The sequence below is a fragment of the Pteropus alecto genome, unplaced genomic scaffold (genome assembly GCF_000325575.1).
Source record: "Pteropus alecto unplaced genomic scaffold, ASM32557v1 scaffold3, whole genome shotgun sequence".
Classification (NCBI taxonomy): Eukaryota; Metazoa; Chordata; class Mammalia; order Chiroptera; family Pteropodidae; genus Pteropus; species Pteropus alecto.
Genome location: NW_006442484.1, coordinates 910,109 through 930,405, shown reverse-complemented (window position 1 = coordinate 930,405; position 20,297 = coordinate 910,109). Strand labels below are relative to the sequence as shown.

General features: G+C 34.4%; 2 protein-coding genes across 2 annotated transcripts in view; one reads left to right on the top strand and one right to left on the bottom strand.

Annotated features, from left to right (window-relative positions):
• The window catches only part of DONSON (downstream neighbor of SON), an 8,326-nt gene extending 342 nt beyond the window's left edge, over positions 1–7,984 (top strand). The window contains exons 2-10 of the mRNA XM_006921421.3: positions 496–576; positions 1,639–1,842; positions 2,767–2,945; positions 3,520–3,698; positions 4,377–4,458; positions 4,571–4,675; positions 5,134–5,332; positions 6,277–6,489; positions 7,025–7,984. Coding sequence (XP_006921483.1) covers positions 496–576; positions 1,639–1,842; positions 2,767–2,945; positions 3,520–3,698; positions 4,377–4,458; positions 4,571–4,675; positions 5,134–5,332; positions 6,277–6,489; positions 7,025–7,162 — 1,380 coding nt within the window. The 3' untranslated portion in view covers positions 7,163–7,984. The remainder of the gene's footprint in view (positions 1–495; positions 577–1,638; positions 1,843–2,766; positions 2,946–3,519; positions 3,699–4,376; positions 4,459–4,570; positions 4,676–5,133; positions 5,333–6,276; positions 6,490–7,024) is intronic.
• A 123-nt stretch (positions 7,985–8,107) lies between these two features.
• The window catches only part of SON (SON DNA binding protein), a 32,553-nt gene continuing 20,363 nt past the window's right edge, over positions 8,108–20,297 (bottom strand). Inside the window, 6 exon segments of the mRNA XM_015596469.2 lie at positions 8,108–9,035; positions 9,571–9,686; positions 9,787–9,858; positions 11,689–11,836; positions 16,002–16,118; positions 17,320–17,430. Of these exon segments, the coding sequence (XP_015451955.1) occupies positions 8,877–9,035; positions 9,571–9,686; positions 9,787–9,858; positions 11,689–11,836; positions 16,002–16,118; positions 17,320–17,430 (723 nt within the window). The 3' untranslated portion in view covers positions 8,108–8,876.

Here is a 20,297-nt window from a genome sequence, read left to right as displayed (position 1 = left end):
GGGGTGGCGTCGGCCTGCCCCGAGGAAGCCGGGAGGGAACGCCAGCGCGCGCGCTCCCCGCGGTCCAGCCCGCGTAGCAATTTGGGGGGTTAGACTTCGGTGGGAAGATAGCTCGAAAGCTCATCTTGGAAGGCCACTGTTACCGCCTTTCCCTGCGTGATTCAGAGCCTCCCCTCTCACGCACTCAAAATTATTCGGGAACGGAGGAATGTCGAGGATTCATGGGGTCACAGTTCACTAGGCATTTGTCCTGCCCCAAAGCCTTTTGGATCTTTTGATTTGAGATTGATGCATCACCGGCCTATTTATTCCCCCTCAATTTTGATAGAAAGTTTAGACGCAAAACTGAAGCAAAACACTCAAATGACTTGGGTGCATGGGAATTCCTGCACTAGCATTTATTGAGAAACTTGTGTGCCAGGTGAGGCTCTGTATGTATTTAAAGCCAACTCCAGCATCATTTACAATTTAAAAAGACCATTTTTTTAACCTCAGTTTTTAGATTTTAATCAAGAAAATGATTTGCTGTGGGAAGAGAAGTTTCCTGAAAGAACAGGCGTTACTGAATTATTCCAGGTAATACTTTTGAAATTTCATTAGAATGCACATTCTTACAATATAAATTCATACTTCTCAGAGAGAAACATTTTACCTGGAAAATAGTTTCACAGAGAGCCCTGAGTGAGCGATCATCTCTACCAGGGTTGGATAGATGGCATCAGCCATGGTAGAGAACTTTGTATAATGGAGTACTGATGTTTATGGCAGCAACGCTAAAGGGGGCATAGGTGCAGGTTGCCCTTCGTCCTCCAACAATTTTTAACAGCTCTTTGGATAGTGACACCTCCAGCTCATCACTCAGAGCCAGCCCCTCAAGGGGCCGAATCTTCGAAATTACCTCCACAGGATGTAGCATATCACTGAATCTTGCTGACACCACCACCACACACACTCTTGATTACATTCCCCAGATAATTTCTGTGGTAATAGTTTAACAAATGCATAGTTTGTCCTAATGGGAGCTGGCTAGAATATTCCCTAAGACCCAGTCTTTCCCCTTTCTTGTAAATAAATGGCCTTCATGGGGTCTTTTGGAAATAGTTCCCCATTCCCTGTTATTTTTTTGTGTGCTGTCACCTGAGAGAATCATTGTAATGTGGAAAATACTGTTAAATATGTTTTCTAAGAGCCCTACCTAAGTTACCTGCAGGAGCAGCTTTGCCCTGGTTTCTGAATTTTAGAGGCTTAACAGGTACTTTTTAAAATCTTTGGAAGATTTCTGCTTTCGTAGCAATATCAATTGATTTTTTTTAATTGTGACCACGAAAATAGCACATGCCTCTTGTAACTAAGCTATATAGAACTACATAAACTTTTTAGTTTATGTAGTTCTATATAGCTTAGTTACAAGAGGCATGTACCACCACCCCACAACAAAAAATTCCCTCTTCTCAGAGATAACTGTTAACAGTTTGATATAGCTCTTTCCAGACTTTTTGTTTGATGTGTAGTATATTTTCTGTTATTTATTATATGTTTCCTAAGATTTTGACATTCCAGTGATCATCATTGTTTTAGTTGATTGAAGATTTTTTTCTTGGCACTCTACTAATTTTTGCATTCTTTGTTTTCTAAAAGACTTCACACGTATCATTATCCGAATCTGATATTCCATCCTCAGAAAGTACTGAGTTACCTGTGGACTGGAGTATTAAAACTCGACTCCTTTTTACCTCTTCTCAACCTTTTACCTGGGCAGATCATTTGAAAGCACAGGAAGAAGCTCAAGGTGTCATCCAGCATTGTAGGGCAACAGAAATTACTTTGCCTCAAAGTCTACAGGTAATTCTGAAAGCAAAAGGCTATGTTTTAAAGTAATAAATCAAGTGTAAAATTTACTTCTCTGCAAAATATCACAAATATTTCCTTCCATTAAGTTTTTCTTCTGACATTTAAAGATACAAAGACTTGGAAATTTTATATTTCGCAAATGGTGTTTTCATATAGTTTTTTAAATCAGATTCAGTAACTCCCCATTAGAGTCCTGTCCTGAGAAATAGTCAGTGTCGCAGGGAGGCATTTTTTAACTATTCTTTTCTAAGGCTTTGTGAAAAAGAAAATATAAAGAAAAAAATGAAAAGCAGTTGAGTAGGATTGCAAAGGCAGATTGGTTATTTTACTTTCTCACATAGTGAATACTCTTTTAAATGCGCTAACTCCTGCTGCTACCTAGATGATGGTCTGTTGTAAACTTAGTAGAGTTGATGTTAGTAGAGTTAGAATGTTTTTAGAGAAATGTAATAGCATTACTTTCAAGCTACTCATCAACTCAAACGAGGTTAAAAGGGGTTACCTAAAAGAGGCCTTGGTACATCTTTTTCAATAAATTAATCAGGATTTGTGATTCATGTCACTTTTTGCTGGCTACTTTTGAAACTGTTGTGAGGGGAGGGGCCTTGAATGTCGTGTTGCCTACACACCCCTACCTTTATGATGAAAAAGATAGTCATTGTTCTCAAGAATGGTAGAGGCAGGAAAATGTTCCTATTTGTGTTTAAGAATTCCTTCTGATACATGATTTAACAGACTCTAATTGCCAGCAAGAAAGGTTTTCTCAAACAAGAATAAACTTTTTTAGCCCCTGTAACAGTTAGTAACACTTTCCTATAGGAAGCAGTAAAGATAAGTTTAATATATTCAGTGTCCTTTTAATGAAATTTTATGCTTCTAATGGGGCAACTATTGTCCAATATCTCTGGATTTTAGGATCCCAGACTCTCCACTGAGCTTCGTTGTGCCTTCCAGCAGAGCCTTATCTATTGGCTCCATCCTGCTTTTCCTTGGCTATCACTGTTCCCTCGTATTGGAGCTGATAGAAAAATAGCTGGAAAGACAAGCCCTTGGTCAAATGATGAAACCCTGCAACACATTTTAATGAGCGACTGGTAAGATCAGTAAAAACTTGTGCAACCCAATAGTGAATCCTCATTTTAGCAGTATTCTCTCCTTATATTATCAAGGTATGGAAATATTTAGTGGTAGAAGTAGCTCTGTGTCCTTCTGAATTATTATATTTAAACGGTTAATAACCAACATTTAAATTGTTTACTTTTTTAGTAATTGTTTTACTCTATGCAGTTGTGAAATGTATATAAGTGTTTGGTAAATATGCATAGACATAATTCTTTAATATTCTTGTCAATGGCTGCTTCCTTTCTCAGCAGAACCTGTTCAGAGAAAGTCAGCAACCAATTATCAATTAAATTTTATTTAAAGAAAAAATGGTTAGCGTTTAAGTGGTAAACACTATTTGTTTAAGTATTTAGAAGTCATCTGTGAGTCCCATGACCAGTTTTAGTTCTTTAAAAACAAAGTTGTATAGAACGTCAGAAATTCAAACCATTATCTGTAATGTTTGTATTGTGTTTTAAATCAGGTGAGTATCAAACTGAATTATACAAAATTAAATTTTAGATGTTGAGTTAAATGTAATACCTAAAGAAAAATTTTGTTTCATAGGTCTGTGAGCTTCACCTCTCTATATAATCTACTGAAGACAAAACTTTGCCCCTATTTCTACGTTTGTACCTATCAGTTTACTATCCTGTTCCGTGCAGCAGGATTAGCAGGAAATGATGTAATCACGGCTCTCATGTCTCCTACAACTCGAGGAATAAGAGAAGCTATGAAAAATGAAGGTAAAACTATAGGTTAAAATGAGAATACCACACAATATAGTAAATACTTTTCTTGAAAGCTCGAAATTGAATTATCTTTTACCTGTTGAATTGTCTTTTACTGGTTTTACCAATATTATTTAAAGAAATGTTCATTTGATTTTTTTTTTTAGCGGTTATTTAAGCTGTCCCTTATACATAGCTTTAAGTTAATGGTGTCTCCTTCACTGATCTCTGAAAACATATGGGGTTGGAAAGTCCCTATCTGAACATACTCCTCTAGAAATTCCTTTATAGTACAAATTGCCTACCCCCTTTAAATAACAGTTTTCAGGCTGGGTCACACCATTAATGGATTATAAAATCTTATATAGTGAGTTCAGTCAGCACTTTTTAAAAAAATGAAACAAAATATACTGTATGAAAGAGTACCACATGTAAGAATATGGATTTTCCTCAACCTTTTGTTTCATGGATGTAAGTGTAGGTGTGGGTGTGTTATGGGCTACTGCCAAGAAAGCTTGAAAGCTACTGACTCAATAAAGTGTAAAGACTTCACATTTTCTTTTTTTTCTCCCCACCCCCAGCCCTGACCACTTAACATTTTTAAATTTTGTACCCTAGAAATAGGGCACACCTGTTAAATCCTTTTCAATTATATTAAAGAAAATTAAGTTAAATTTTTCTTTTCGTGTATAGGTATTGAATTTTCTCTGCCTTTGATAAAAGAAAATGGCCATGAGAAGAAGAAAGCATCTGGGACAAGTTTGGGACATGCGGAGTATGTGATTATAATAACCTTTTACGTCATCCAGGGACGTATAGATTCAGTGCAATAGTTTAATAAAGGAAACAGCTTTATAAATTGGAAACTAACTACAGCAATTTTTTAGGGAGCAAGCAATCAGTGATGAGGATGAAGAAGAAAGTTTGTCTTGGCTGAAAGAGATGGGTGTGCAAGATAAAATTAAAAAACCGGACATGCTCTCTATCAAGCTGTATCCTTTCATTTGCTGTTAACTAGAATCGATTTTCATGCCATTAAGTTAATTAGCCATGTAATATGGACTGGCAGTTTTATTTGACCATAATCTTAAATATCTTAAGATCATATTAAAACTAATTCTCTATCATGACATTAAATAAGGAACTCCTAAGTACCCATAAACTGAAAAATTACTAAGCTACTTAACCATTTTGGTTAAGTTTATGAGGGGAACAGCATATATATGACTAGAAATTTGTTTTTGTTAGGTGTCAGTTTCTAGCAAATTCAGATAAAAAAATGATTTTGATTTAAACAGATGCTTTATAATTAATTGCAGTGAAGAGGGTAGCAAGAGCATTTCCAGTTTGGAATGCAAAAGAGGGATCCCAGATGATTCAGAATCAAGATAACTGATTTTCCTATTAGTATGAGATTTGCATTTGCTGTTTCCTTGATTGTCATTTTCAGACGTAAAGAGAAACATGAAGTACAAATGGATCACAGACCTGAGTCTGTTGTGTTGGTGAAGGGAACAAACACCTTTACACTGCTAAATTTTTTGATCAACTGTAAGAGTTTAATTGCTACTTCAGGTCCACAGGCAGGACTTCCACCAACCCTCTTATCCCCAATAGCTTTCCGAGGTGCCACAATGCAAATGCTTAAGGTAATAAAAAGAAAAAAAATTCTACACTAATCCTCATAATCTAGCTTTTTTAAAAAGTACTTTTCCAAGGATAAATCTTGATTTGTTTTTAGTAACTTCTAGCAGTTTTACATGGTACATATTTGTTTTTGCTTTCCTCCCGGTAAAAAAAAATTCTTTTAAAGTTATATCAGAGTCACCTGAAAATATCTAAATTATATGAAAATAATTTTTTCTTATTAAATAAGTGTAACTGGCAACAAAAGCAATTTAGTGTTAATTTCCTTTTTTTGCCATAAAAACTGCTTAATCTCATTTTGTCTTTTAAGCATGTTGGGATCTTTGTCACGAGTCTTAAATCTTTGTCTTATTTCTTACCCAATGAAAGAACATAGCCAAGAATATGTTATAGATCTCAAAAACTGGATCACGGTTAAGTGAAAATAATAACTGTACAGGCATACCTCATTTTATTGCACTTCGCTTTATTGTGTTTCACAGATGTTGCAAGTTTTACAAACCGAAGGCAAGGCCCTCCACCAGCAAAAAGACTACGACTCACTTTATTATACTTGCTTTATTGTGGTGGTCTAGAACCAAACCCGCAATATCTTCGAAGTATGCCTGTATATTAAACATGTAAATACAAAGTATATACTGAATGTTAATAGCAGTAGAATCACTTTTTTTGTCTTCCCAATATTGTGTTGAAAGTGTATTACTAAATCAGAATGAATACCATGTGAAAAAATTGTATTTCCTAGAATATAAACTGGCAGTCTCATAATTTGGAGAGGATGCTGCAGACTGAGAATTTACTACACTTTTATTTATATAGCATTCTTTCCGTGTCTTATAATCTACTTTTGTTCCATAACTATTAAGGGGAAAAACTATTGAACACATTTTTAGCTAGAGACTAAAGCTTGGTAGATGACCATAATTCTCTCTAAATTTTTTTGAAGGCACGAAGTGTAAATGTGAAAACACAAGCTCTTTCTGGATACAAAGATCAATTTAGTTTGGAGATTAAAGGTCCCATCATGCCTCATTCTCTACATTCTATAACCATGCTACTCAAATCTTCACAGAGCGGGTCATTTTCTGCAGGACTGTATACACATGAACCAACTGTTGTATTTAATATCTGCCCATCAGTGGATAAAGTATTGAATAAGGTAAGTAGACAGCTATAAACACTGTTTTAGCTATAGCTAGTTTCCTCAAACTTTCGTAGATGAAGTGATTTCTTATGAGCCAAATTTGTTTCAAGTTACTAAACTACTAAATTTTGTCAGTTAGAATTACTAAGGGAGGGATGTCTTTCATTTTTGTGGGTAAACTTCATGAATTTGGGCTGTTGTACTCAGCAGTAACTAAAGAACTTCCCCCAAAAAAAGGCAAGTTATACTCATTGTTCTCTCAGATCTAGAACTTAGTGCCTGATTTATTATAAATTATGGGTATTTAACTGTAATCGCCTTTAGTTTTGGACATCTTTATAAGTTTTATTTAGCAGTTATAATTAAGACCTTTAAAATTGCCTCATACTTTTATCACTTTGACTTCCTTATAATGGACACTTGTCACTATGTAAAAATTCTTTGGATCTTCTATTGATAAGAACAAGGCATTTGTAGAGTTCTCATTGTGATTATTAAAAACTTCGAAGACTGATGTGCTTTTTACTGATTTGTATACAAATTTTCACAGGAGACTATTCGTGAAGAACTTGCTAACTGTGGGTTGCATCCTAAGACTCTGGACCAACTTAGTCAAACACCAATACTGGGCAAATCATCTTTACGGAACGTGGAAATGAGTGACTACATTTATAATTGGAGATCCTGAACACCAAAGTAAGCCTAAAAGGAATCTTTGAGGAAAAAAGCCTTCTAACAAAGAAATTGAAGATTATACCTTTGGCTTTAAAGTTCATATTGGAATTTGAAAGGAATATAACTTTAAAATATTCAAATGTTTATAAACATTAACCTTTTACGGTAACATTTTTACATGCATTTGGCAGGTTTTAAATCAACTTTTATTAGATAATCATATATTAAAACTCACTTTTAAAATACCTCAAATAAATTGAATGGGAATTCTAGATCCCTGTCATCAAACTACAAACAATAGAAAATTGATGTTTTTCCTTGCAAATAGGAAATTGAGGCTAACTATCAATTCATTCATGGCACTGTGACTAATGGAATCAGGGCAAAACTGTAACAATTTACCTAGGATTATTAGGCAGGTTCTAGTTTATAAGGATAGGAAAAAAATATAGACAGTATCTACTGAGCTGACTGTTGATGCTTCTACCTTAGTTGCTTTCCTACTGATTTACAATTCCTCTACTTTCAAATATATATGTATGTTTTTAATGCATGTTCATTCAGGTAAGGGCATTTTGTATTCCATGTAGAATATTGTTGAGTTGTAAAGTATGTTCAGCTGTCATGGTAGTATTTTAATGTGAGATAATCTATGTGTGTGTGTATGTATGTATGTATGTATGTGTGTGTGTATGTGTGTGTGTGTGTGTGATTCAAATTTTCTTAAATAAAAGTGTTTAGAAATCAAAAGCACTGGGTAAAGAAATAATAGTATTTAGTGAAGTAGTATGTGTTCACTTTATAATCCAGAAAATAAAACACCACATTTATTCCAGAGAAGTTTATATTTGGGCCTTACGCTTTTGAAAATAAAGTTGAGACATAGCATATGAATACCACTGTAATACACATGAAATATTCTATCAGACCCTAAAAATTAACATAAACTTAAACTTTCTCATAGTCAACAAAATAGTGGCCGGATGCCGATTTTATTAGATAAGTTGGTTACAGCATTTTAATTATCATTTTACGTCTATCTAGGTGTAGCTGAAATTCAAAATGCACATCAAAGGAAAACTATATCACAACTCAATGCCATACTAAATGTACTTAGCCTCTGCAGAATTCTAGTCAGACTTCATTTTAACTCCCTTCTCATGGCCCAAGTGGCTTTGACAGGAACACAGAATTTAGTGCTGATCATCACAACATACCACTTTTTTTTTTTTTATAACTTCTACAAAATTTTAAGGGGAGATGGTGGCATTAGCCCTGTGGAACAGATCTTGCTTGATTACCTCAATAACACTGGCCCAGTATCTGTCCAGCAGAACGCATTGTGAACTAGTACAAGGTGCACAGCCCTTCACTGATTACAGGCAAGTGTTACAGCAGCCTAGCCATAAGGAAGGGGAGTTACATCATAGTACAAAATACAGTATAAAAGCGTTATTTAACATTCCACACTGAAGATTACGGATGCCTTCAATCGTTTGGATGTTAGCCACTTAAACAAATACATCACTAAGGTAAACAATATAAACATACCAAAACCCTGTATGGTTAAATACAATTTCCATGGTACAAAAATCAAAGCCTGGAGATGTTTGTACAGATTGCTTTTTACACAATGTCTTAAATTGCCAAATATTTACAACATTAAAGAGGAAATACATTTTGATGCAGAGTAAAATTATCTGAAATGATTAATATAAAACCTCAATCTATCTACGTGAGGCACTCCTGAAGCAAGTGGCATTAGCCATGAGGTCCTTTGGTACAAGGCCCATTGCTTGAAGAACCACAGTAGCTGCTGTGGCTTTAGCATGCTTCTTATTAGGGCTGGCAAAGCTGGGCTGGTAAGCGCTTCCATTTATCAATACCTATTCAAGAAAAACATACAATTGGGCTGGTAAGGGCTTCCATTTCTCAATACCTATTCAAGAAAAACATACAATAAGAACAGCATCAAACTTTAATATCTATTAGCTTTGTATTTTTTCACTAAATGCTAGAAAACTAATTTATGAAATATAAAACCCATACGATATAAGTCGTTAATCTCAACCCAGAAGCAGCAAATCATTTAGGAAAAGGGACTGCAAGTTAAGAGCAGGTCTCCAAATTGGAAAAAAACAAAAAACAAAAAAAAAACTTGATAGAACTACTAAATTCCCCATGTTCCACTAGAAAATGTCAATAAATTGTTCACCAGATTTTGCCCATACTTTCCAACATTTTTTTAAACAGGATATTAAAAGGTCATTATCAAAGAATACTTAAATGTTTAAAAACCCCACATACACACACTGCCACCCCACAAAGTATATTAATCCTACAATCATATACTTATTCCTCACCCTCTAACGCTATCATTAAATTAATAAATATACAATTAATGCAGAAATTCATATTTACCCTAAAGAGAAAATGTTTACGATGATCAGGGCCACTATCATGGACCAACAGAAATTCAGGTGGTTGCCACCTTCTCTTATTACATATTTCCATCAAGGCAGACACAGGATGTTTGCCTGCAGAGAAAAAAAAAAATAGTTATTTCCACCATCTGTGGCAACAAATTATGAATTCATGGTGAGGGTGAGCAAGAAGAAATTCAAGTGTACCCCTCACCTGACAGATCTTTCATTGCAGCAGAGAAGTTCCCAGACCTCTTTTGTGCTCTTTCTCCTACAGCAACAAGACCTTTAAAAAAAACAGTCAATGTTCATTGAATAAATTTCAAAGATCGTTTTAAATTATAATATAGAAACAACAATCCATGCCTTCAAATATAATATTCAACAAATTCTCACTACCTTTGATTTCTATATCAATCTTGACTCCTGTTTTGCTGTTTCAATATGTAAATCTATGCTTTATATTCATATGTACTACCATTAGAAATTCTAAAAATCAGATGTTCAGAAAACAAGAATTTAACATGACTATATATATAAATTTAGTGCCATAATTACCAAACTCTCCAGGTCTTTTTTCTAAGTTTACAAAGTAGTGGCTATTTACTCCAAGCGATTTCTAAAGGTTTCCAATTCCTCAAAAAATGCTGCTCAGTTAAATATGTTCCCCAAAAGGTGAGGATTTTAGGACACACATACACCACACACATAAAAAAGTGAGAAAGGCTGTCTCTATAAATAAATGGGTCCATTTTTTCCCAGCAACAAAGCCCTTTCTGATTTATTAAATGCAAGATATTCCTAAAGACAAACACACCATCACTGCATAACCTCCCTTTCCAAAGTGGTCTAGCTATGTTACTATCCAAAATCAGTGCTTTCCCAATTTCCATTTATCCTAGGGATACTTTCTCAACCAGTAGTTTGAGAATTCTGCTGGTATGCTTTCCCAAACCTACGCCATGTTGCAATTCCAAAGAGAAGTTTCCTGGAATTATGCAGTGCATCCAGATGTTTTCTTACAATAAATCACCTCTTATGACAAAAAACATCTTATTCAACTTATACAACCAGTGCCACTGTGACATAATTAGCACAATGTCCTTTTCTAATTCAAAGTTTGAATTAATGCTACAATATAGGATGAGTCTCATGCTACTTCTAACCTATTTGAGTATCATTAAAATACACTCCTTCCAATTTGAAATAAGATGGCAACAGGATTCTATGTGGGTGACAATGCAGATATTCTGATGAAAAACATTTTAAAAAATAATAATTTGGTTAGATCTAGTCAGTTTCCAAAGTTAAGACAATAATTGCATTAACTTCAAGTTAACTTTCTATGTGATTATAAAGATAAGGAAAATAATTTTAAATCTTTCAGTTTTTAAAAATCAGGCTTAAACAAGGTACTGAAATTACAATGAACTGGCATCCGCATGTGATTATACTTAGGATACTTACTACTCTAAGGGAAGAAATTATTTGAAAGGAGTAAATTGGCTGTTACATGTTATCCAAGTGTATTTTTAATACTTGGCAACTACATGCAGGCTTCATCAATAAATATCCAGATATCTGAGAACAGCAGCAAAATACAGGCAGATATAAAAGTTCCAAGGTGCCCCAAACAAAGGACAAAATGAAGAGGTAACGTTGTTGGCAGCTGGTCTACTATTCCCTAACCCCAATCAAACTCAATTACTGAGCTTGAAAAAGAGACGTGAAGAAAAAACAGCACTCTAATAGGAAATAAAGAGAATACTGAGACAAAATATCTGAGAAAGAAAATAAATCTGTCAAGAGAAAACAAAATGCCACTTTCTAAATATGAAATCTAGTTAAAATTTTAATCATATTTACATTTCTGTAATATTCCATAATTAATATTATGGAATATTACAGAAATGTAAATAAGTTGCCTTTTAAAAGCTCAAATTACTGTTTCCATCTATATGTATTTAAGCTGCTGAAAATGGGATAAACTTTCTTTCCTAACAAATATCTGTATATATACTAGAAGTGCCTCCAGTTCAGGATCAGACATCAAAACAATGTTATGACAGTAATGAGGAAACCCTAAATGTTAAACATTCCAAAAAAACCTTGTTACCTTTTCGGTCTGTTTTAAAATCAACTAGGATAGGTTCCTTATTTCCTTCTTTGTTTTTTCCTAATCCTTCTCCTTCTCTCCAGCCCATTTTTCTCATCAAAACGGCTCCCATTCCTCCAGTTACCGGGGCTGCTCTTAAGAACTGATCCTATCCAAAGAAAGAAAGGTAAAATGTCCCCATTTTACAGTTAGAATTTGACTGCCAACTCAGTGTAACTTTATTTTTTAAAAATCTCATTTTATTTTACTTCTAGATCTGTTATAGTTACAGCAATTAAATTTAAATGCTTCTTTACTTTATATACATACTGTATGTACTAATTATTTTCACATTAACATAATAGTATTTTCAACTCAAGGCAAATACATGGCAGTTTTAAAACAGTGACCCTCGTGCCCTCCTCCAAAAAAAAAAAATTAGAACACTCCTGTTTTCGTCCACTATTTAGGTTCACTGGTATCTCTTCTTAGCTTGCAAAATAAAAAGAAGGCAATGTTAAAACAGTCAATAATATTAATTGTCCCAGGTGTACCTAGTTAACAAATAAAGCCCAGAAATCATTTAGAAATAGTTTGGACACTGAAGAAACATACTGTTATCATCCAAAGTTTTCGTCCCCATTCTACCGTAAAGCAAGTATAAATATTTTACTTAGAAAATCCCTATGAAGCAAAAAGATAGTTCTTTAAAATAAATTTACAGTTATTGGAAGACAATCACATAAAATACCCTGTAATTATACCAAACTGAATTTGATTTCTTTCAAAACCTAGCTTGATGTTAAAAGACTTTTAAAAAACTCCTTAAATGTTTACATACCTAGGCCTCGGTAGCAGCAGTGTTGTGAATAGTAGGGCTGGCACTGACCGGGGCAAGAAGGCAGCTACAAGGATTTGGCCCTGAAACAAGTTTCCATACAGAGGGGTGAAAGTTCACAGGTTATTCTGTGAACAGTCATCTCTCTTGTATCCAACCCACTGAACCATAATTTCCATCAAAGCAGCAAAGCACTTAATGTCATAAGATGCACAACTATATACATTAGCATGGTCAACAGTCAATTATTTTCACACATTAAGAAATATGCAATGCCTTTTAAAGGACATCTAGGTATGTATAACAAATTACTGAACTCTACTGTTGATCTTTATGGCCATTTTCTTAAAATTTCATGACATCTCCAAATTATTTCCCCTTATTATTAAATTTTATATTTACATTCACTAGCAAATATATATTGTAAGTCATTAACTTATCAACAAGGGGTAGAAAATTTCAGTTAATCTAGGATTAGTATGCACTAACTAATCATTTTCCTGTATTGATAAGTTAATACTAAGTTTTTTTAGATCTTTGTTCTACACAGTGTAAAACTGTATATTATTATTTTCCCCCCAGCTTTTTACTTATATGCTAGGGAGAAAACATGCCAATGATCTGTGTGACTAGACATTAAGTTCAACAAGGTGCTCTGATGGAAGGAGGCAGCTGTGGAGGTAAAAACATACCCCTGGTTCAGTTCCTTATTTGGTGCAGGCCATGCAGTGTTGATGTATAAAGAGAAAAGTTAGCTGATGCTTGGATATCAACTGCCTTGTTGCTACACACCTAGAATGACTTTTACTTACTTCCAGGTTCATCCGCCCCTCTTTTCCAGGAAACACTCCTAAAAAAAAGGGCAACTGTGCAGTGTAATCCCCAAATAACAAATCCCCAAATAAGCCAGGCTTCCAATTTTGTTTCCATTCTCTAACATCTTCATCTGTTTCTTTGCCCCACTGTGTTTACAATTCACCAAAAAGCTGATTAATCTAGTGAGACTACAACAGTAAAAAATATTCATCAGGTCATGTCCACATAAATCATTCCATTCCAAAAAATAAAGGTTCTTTTAAAATCAGTAACCATTTTTAAATGTTTTACTGACAAAAAATAATAAAACTCTCCTTTTTCATCTAAGGAAATACTGCAACAAACTAAAAAGAATGAGAATGTTGGCATTCCAAGTAGTTTTTAACATATAAAGAGGGCGTTGGGCTATAGCAAGGCAAGAAAAAGCCAAATGATCATTTAAAAAATGTTTCTAAACACAAGTAAACAGGTTTGACAATGAAGATAAATGTTAATTTTTCTGTTGCCTAATAACGTTTCCACACATTCTAGCTCATTTTTATTAATATATTCCTTCCTTTATGTTACTAGCAAATATTCTTCAGTAACATAAAAATGGAACTTTTCCTGAAAGCACTGCTTTCTTCAGTATTTAACACAACTTTATCTCATGATAATTTATCAAAATGATTTGCAACATATTTACATGTAAAATGACATAAAAATCTGTCAACTGCAAGACTGGAAATGAAAATTAAGGGAAGTTTACAGGGAACCAACTGAATCTGTAAAGATTCAATTTTTAAAAATTAACATGTTTAGAAGTATGTTTAGAAGTGTTATGGATCAGCACTTCATTATAGAAATGAAGACCAAAATTTTACAATGTAATGGTCATTCAAAAGTTTCTACGGTGGTGGCGGGGTTCTACCTAGTAATGTATACGACTAATTATTATGTATCTAAACACCCTTCAAGTCTAACTTCCTAAAATACCGAGTACTCAGCTTCAAGTTTTAATAGTATTACAAAATTAAAACTGTTAAATAGATGTACATTTACAATTCTATAATTCTTCCCAATGAGATGAAAGCTATTTTTCAAAAACTATACAAGTTACTTTCATATTTGAAATACGGTATTATAATTAGTCCAAAATTAATTCAAACTTAAAAATATTTCGCTGGATTCTCATCTCTTTTCCAATAGTAATCCCTAGTAAACTACGTAAATTGTAATTTTCTTAATGAATCTGGACTCACTATGCATATGTTAAGAGTACAACTATTTCCCCCCCAAAATGGCAGGCAAAGTGAGAACATATATGTTTTATATTAATCTGTTAAAAAGAGGATCACCAGAGATAATGCTATCAAAATTGAAATAAACATGAAAGGTCCAAAGCAAACAAAATCTTCGTCTTTTCAGAAATTCAGCTCATTCACTGGCACTCATGCCAATTCTCCACAGGTACCCATCACATCATTACCACCCTGAGACGCATGAGTAAGGACTTGTTTTCATGTGACACTGAAATTCCAAGTAATTACTTGCCCATGATCACAAAAGAAGTCAGGAGTACAGCAGGATAAAGAAACCTTCCCAATCCATTAGACCACGTAGCCTCACAGTTTCAGCACTGCTATGCTGCCAGTACTCCTGAAACAAATTTCCAATCACCCATCCAACCAAACCACGACCCTTCACCAGAATGCATTTCTTCAGAAAACCCTTCTTAACCACCTAAGACTCCCCCAACAATGAGGCAGCCGTAGGTGGAGTTCACAGGTCTCATTGCAGGAATCTGAAACCAGGAGCACCTACATCTTCACAGCACGAGGCGTCCGTCCTCTCCCTTGAATTTAGGTCATATGTCCTGTTTTTTCATGAGATCAGTGGTTCTCAAATTGAGCCTGTGGATCACCAAAGGCCACCAGGGCCTAAATGGTGGTCCACAGATAGTATTCTCCATCCCCAACCCAACCCATTTGCCCTTCAACACTGCCCACCCCACGCTCCAGCCATCCTCCCCCAGCCTTCCAGTCCCATGGCAAAATCACCACATGCAGTGCTAATACTAGGGCCTCCCAACCATTTGCTATAATCAACAGCTAACAAACACAGGGATCTGGGGCTGAAGATCACAAGAGGGGTGAGGAATAGGGACCTAGGGAGCTTACAGGAGGGTGCAGGCACTAGGGAAGGGGAAAGAAGGGCAGAGGAATAAAGCAATGGAAAATCAGGGTGGTAGAGGGCTCTTGGGGGGCAGTGATCCACCAAAAAATAAACCTGTAATAAAGTATCCCATGATGAGAAAAAATTTGAGAACCACTGCTTTGAAATCGTAACGTTAGTTGTCCAACAGGAACTGGAATATTCTGAACAGCATCTGAGATACATTGTTAGCATTCAAAAGAGTTTTTAAAAACCACCCCCCAGAAAACCAGCGGCAGCAAAAATAAATAAATAAACAACCTCAAGATATAAACTGAGTGGCTCTTGAGCTATATTATACATTGGCCATTGTCTCATGAATCCGGTCCATCTTCAGTGTCCATCCTGGAGTACATACATATAGCAAATTTACTCATGAACTTTGGTTAGAGTCACTGGCCTCTTCGTGCAATTTTAATAAAACACTTCCTAAAAAATTTTAACTTTCTACTTATAAACACTTTTGTATGTGCATTATGTTGTGTACCTTTTTAATCCAGGCTTGGGCACCGGTATTGGCTAACTGTTCTTGTGTCAGAACCTGTACTCCTGTACTTCCTGTGAACTGGCCAGGAATTGAGTTCAGCTGAGCCCAGGCATCAATCTGAAGAAAAGATGCTTCAATTAACTAAGTAAAAATTATTTATATCTGGTTAAATTTCCACTGGTAGTAACAATTTAATTCACTAAATAAAATGGTTTTTGTTCCTAAAAAGGCTGAATAACAGGCTTAAAATCTAATTTTAAAGACCATATACTCAATTTATACATATTTAACATTGTTTCCCTAAACATTCCAAAGAAGTTGTTTAATAACATTTAGTGAATCTCATTAATAACATGATTTGAAATACAGCTCTAACATCTAAAAAGCATAGCTATCACACTCATTCTCCAACATATCACCACTGATATATGAAAATACAGAAAAGAGCTCATATGGCAAAGGGTCCCTCCCTTCCTGCTTACATATCTCATGTAAAATGCATTCCAAATTTTTAATTATTTTCTTTGAAGTATTATAAACCCAAAATAAATTCAAGATAATATGCTTATGCTTAAAGAGTAATACAGGAAACCGTTCACTTGAACATATACAATGGCTTTCTTTAAAAACTGTGCACTACATTAACCATGAGCATTTATCTTGAATCATTTGTCATTCATTTGTCATTCAAGGTATATTTACCGAACTCCTGATATTGTTGGGCAATGTATTTCCCATCTGTCTGAATGTATACTTATTATTTCTATATAGATCTACCACAGGAAGGTAGAGGAGAAATGGAGAAGCTGTCCATTGGAGGAGTATACACAATGGACAGTTTCTCCAACTCTGGACTCACACTGACTGGGTTTGAACCCCAAGCTCCTCCACTTAGTTTTGAGACCGTGGCCATAACTACGTAGTTTCTTCAGCTGGGAAACAGGAATTCATAATACTGCCTACACCTCACAGCGCTATTATGGGCACTTAACTATTTTTATATACCAGATTATAAATGCTATGACAACAGGCAACTTTTTCTATTTTACTCTCTCAAACAGTTACTGTCACATAGTACATAAGAGTACATAGTACAAAATTTATTTGTACTAATAAACACAGTACAAATGTGTAGCAGTTTGATAACATTCAAACATTTAAATCATTCATTTAAAATAAGTTAGCTAACTAGGATAAATTACTTATTCCCTTGGATTTTCAAGATAAGGATCTACATTTCAACAGCATGCCACAGATTCTGCTTATGTCACAACAATCTTGTGAAATTCTAATTTAGACATTAAAAACTGCTACATACCCGTTCCTGAGCTCGATTTAACATGCTCATGGCTTCAAGGTCAAATGCATTCTCACTGAGTCTTTTCTGAGCAAGTGCCCGCTCACTCATTGCTGTAGAGATGTCCACAGGCTAAGAAAGAGAACATAGATAATTATCTCAAATTATGACAGATCCCTAAATTCTGAAGTGTTGTATCTTTAGTTGCTACATATCAAAACAATAGTCTTATATACATTAATAATCTTGTAAAGTTGGTAGAAGACTCAAAAAGGTAAAGTAACCTTGGAAACTAAATTGCTTGTTACAAAGTATCAAAGGCAGTAGTTGAACTCAATCCAAAATCTGACGTATTCCATATTTTATCAAATTACGATCATAGAAAGTTCTGTGAACTGAAAACTCCTCAGCCTTCACTAACAAGTCATTTACAATAAACAGACTTTTCTGAACTCTTTTTAACTATTTTCTACTCATTAGCAGTTATTTTCTCCTATTGGCATAACCTTCAGAAGCAATAAGCAAGGTTCTTGACTAAGCAGAAAACCACTATCGTGTCAATGATCTCTCTACTCATCTATAGATCTTTTTATCTTCTTGAAGTTCTTCATATAGTTTGATCTTAAAACTCAATTTCTTCTAATATATTCACTATGTAAATAAATGAACCTTTTGTTTCTAGTTTATATACATTTATGACTGAAGTTAAACTATTTCTGTGGAGGTACATCACATAAAACACTTAAAATGAGGTATGTTTGAAATGTCATAGGTCCTCTTTTTCAAAGCTCATATTCTACCTGTTAAAAAAACTTACTCTAAGCAGAGGTGACTTTCTGATTTAACTTTTAAAAACATTTCATAATGTCCAGGAAAATTCTGAAAGGTAATTTTTAGAGCAAATTCCCAATTTGTCAGATTTGTGGAAGACTCAACCACAGAAGGAAAAATGCATCAAGTGAGTATCTGATGTTTTTTTATTTCTAACATTAAGAGCTCAGGTTAATTTGTATCAACTTACCAATTCTTAATATTTGTTTTTCTTCTAACATGACATAACCCATTAGTATTTCCTGGTTATTTCGCCCAAGAAAATTCATTTTTGGGAAATGTTCATCTAACACGGGAGGTTTTTCTATATTCATATACAAAGAATGATTAGTAACTACTGCATAGGTTTGACAAATATAAGGAAGTCAGTAAAATAAGTTAACAGCTAAGGATTTATTCAAAAAGCTAATAAGTAAAGGCTACCTGTAATTTGTGTATTTCAAAATACTTCTTTTAAAAACACCTGTATAGTAGAGAAGGGTGTATGACTATGAATAATAGTGTCTCACACATTAAGGATTACTAACCTTCCTCTTCCTAACTGTAGAACCCCTTAATCACTCCATCATTCCTAGTTATCTTGCTGAATCACCTAATATTCCTTTAGCAAGATTTTTCTTACAAAGTACTACAAAGTATAGATTCTTATATATGCCTTCTTAAAATGAAAGCAAAATTAAACTGAATTCATTCTGTAATTGTTTATTAAACTATAGATCTCATTAATGAAAGAGCTTAACTTTTTAGTTGACTAAATTATTCACACTAATCAGAACATTCCTGGAGCCTCTGAAAATCTAAGCAAAGACTGAAACACTAAAAACTTAGTATGTTCACTATTCACTTATAATTCTGACGGCTGGGACTTCTGGTCAGAATTTATATTCCTTTGGCCTACCTTAGATGTTTCCTAAACTCTCACGTAGGATTACTGATGTAATTTTAAAAGGCCCACCAAATATATCTCACATATACTGTTAATTAACCTTGCCAGAATTACTCTGGGTTTCATAGCAGTCTATAAACCTAAGTGTTAGAGTATTTAGGTATAAATAATAAATTTTTATTCAAAATAGTCTAAACTTGGAGGAGATATGGGGAAAATGTTACCTACCAACCATTCCCAAACCTTCCCTGATCCCCAATTTCCAAATATAAATTAGCAATAAAAATGTAGTTAAGATAGCTTTGAAAACAAATTTTTCCAGAATAAAATTAATTCTTCCCAACTGGAAAGCAAATGAATATACCTATCTGTGAATTCATCCTTCTATAAACATTTTATATCTTCAAACTTTTTTCTCTTTAAGCCTTTACTGTGGATGCAGGTAACCTAATGCTTCATCATTTTATCACCAGGATGAAACTTCTTTCAAATCTCTAAGTAATGTTTTATGTTAAATTCACATCTCACTCTGCAAAGAATTTTAATATAGCAACTTTGATGCTTAAATTTATTTGATAAAATTACAACTAGTTTTTTTTCCTAAGGTAATACAACTTTATTTGTTCTTCAACAGGCTTACAGAGTGAACTGCAAGTTCATGTCAAAATTTTATTACCAAATAATTTGACTATTGATTTCATATTCAGATTTTTTAAATGTGAAGAAATATATTCAAAATAGAATGAATCAGGATTATCTTAAGGATCTTCAAAAGTTCGCATCAATAAGCATGTTTTCAGGTTTTCAAGGTAACTCAGAATATACAATGCATAAAAAGCCAACTATAATATTCAAGGACTAGACTGTTATTATTAAAACACTCATCACAGCTAGCCTTTACAGCTGTACTGTCCAATATAATTTTCAACAGTGACAGCTAATAAGCACTTGAAATGTGGCTAGTGACTACTATATATTGGAGGGGGGGAGAGGAGAGAGAGAGAGAGAGAGAGAGAGAAAGAGGGAGAGAGGGGGAGAGGGAGGGAGGAAAAGAGAAAGAGAGGAGATGTGGGGAGGGAGGAATTAAATAGAGAAGACTGTCCAGGTCTTTGGGGCTGTTATAAGGATTTCAGATTTCAGACTAAGTGAAAAGAGAAATCAGAGAAGACTTTTGAATAGAAGAGTTACATGATTTGACCTCATGACCCTACAGGTTCAAAAGTTACATGATCACATTAACGGGATCCCTCTAGTTGCTGAAGGGAAACAAGGGCCAGGCAGA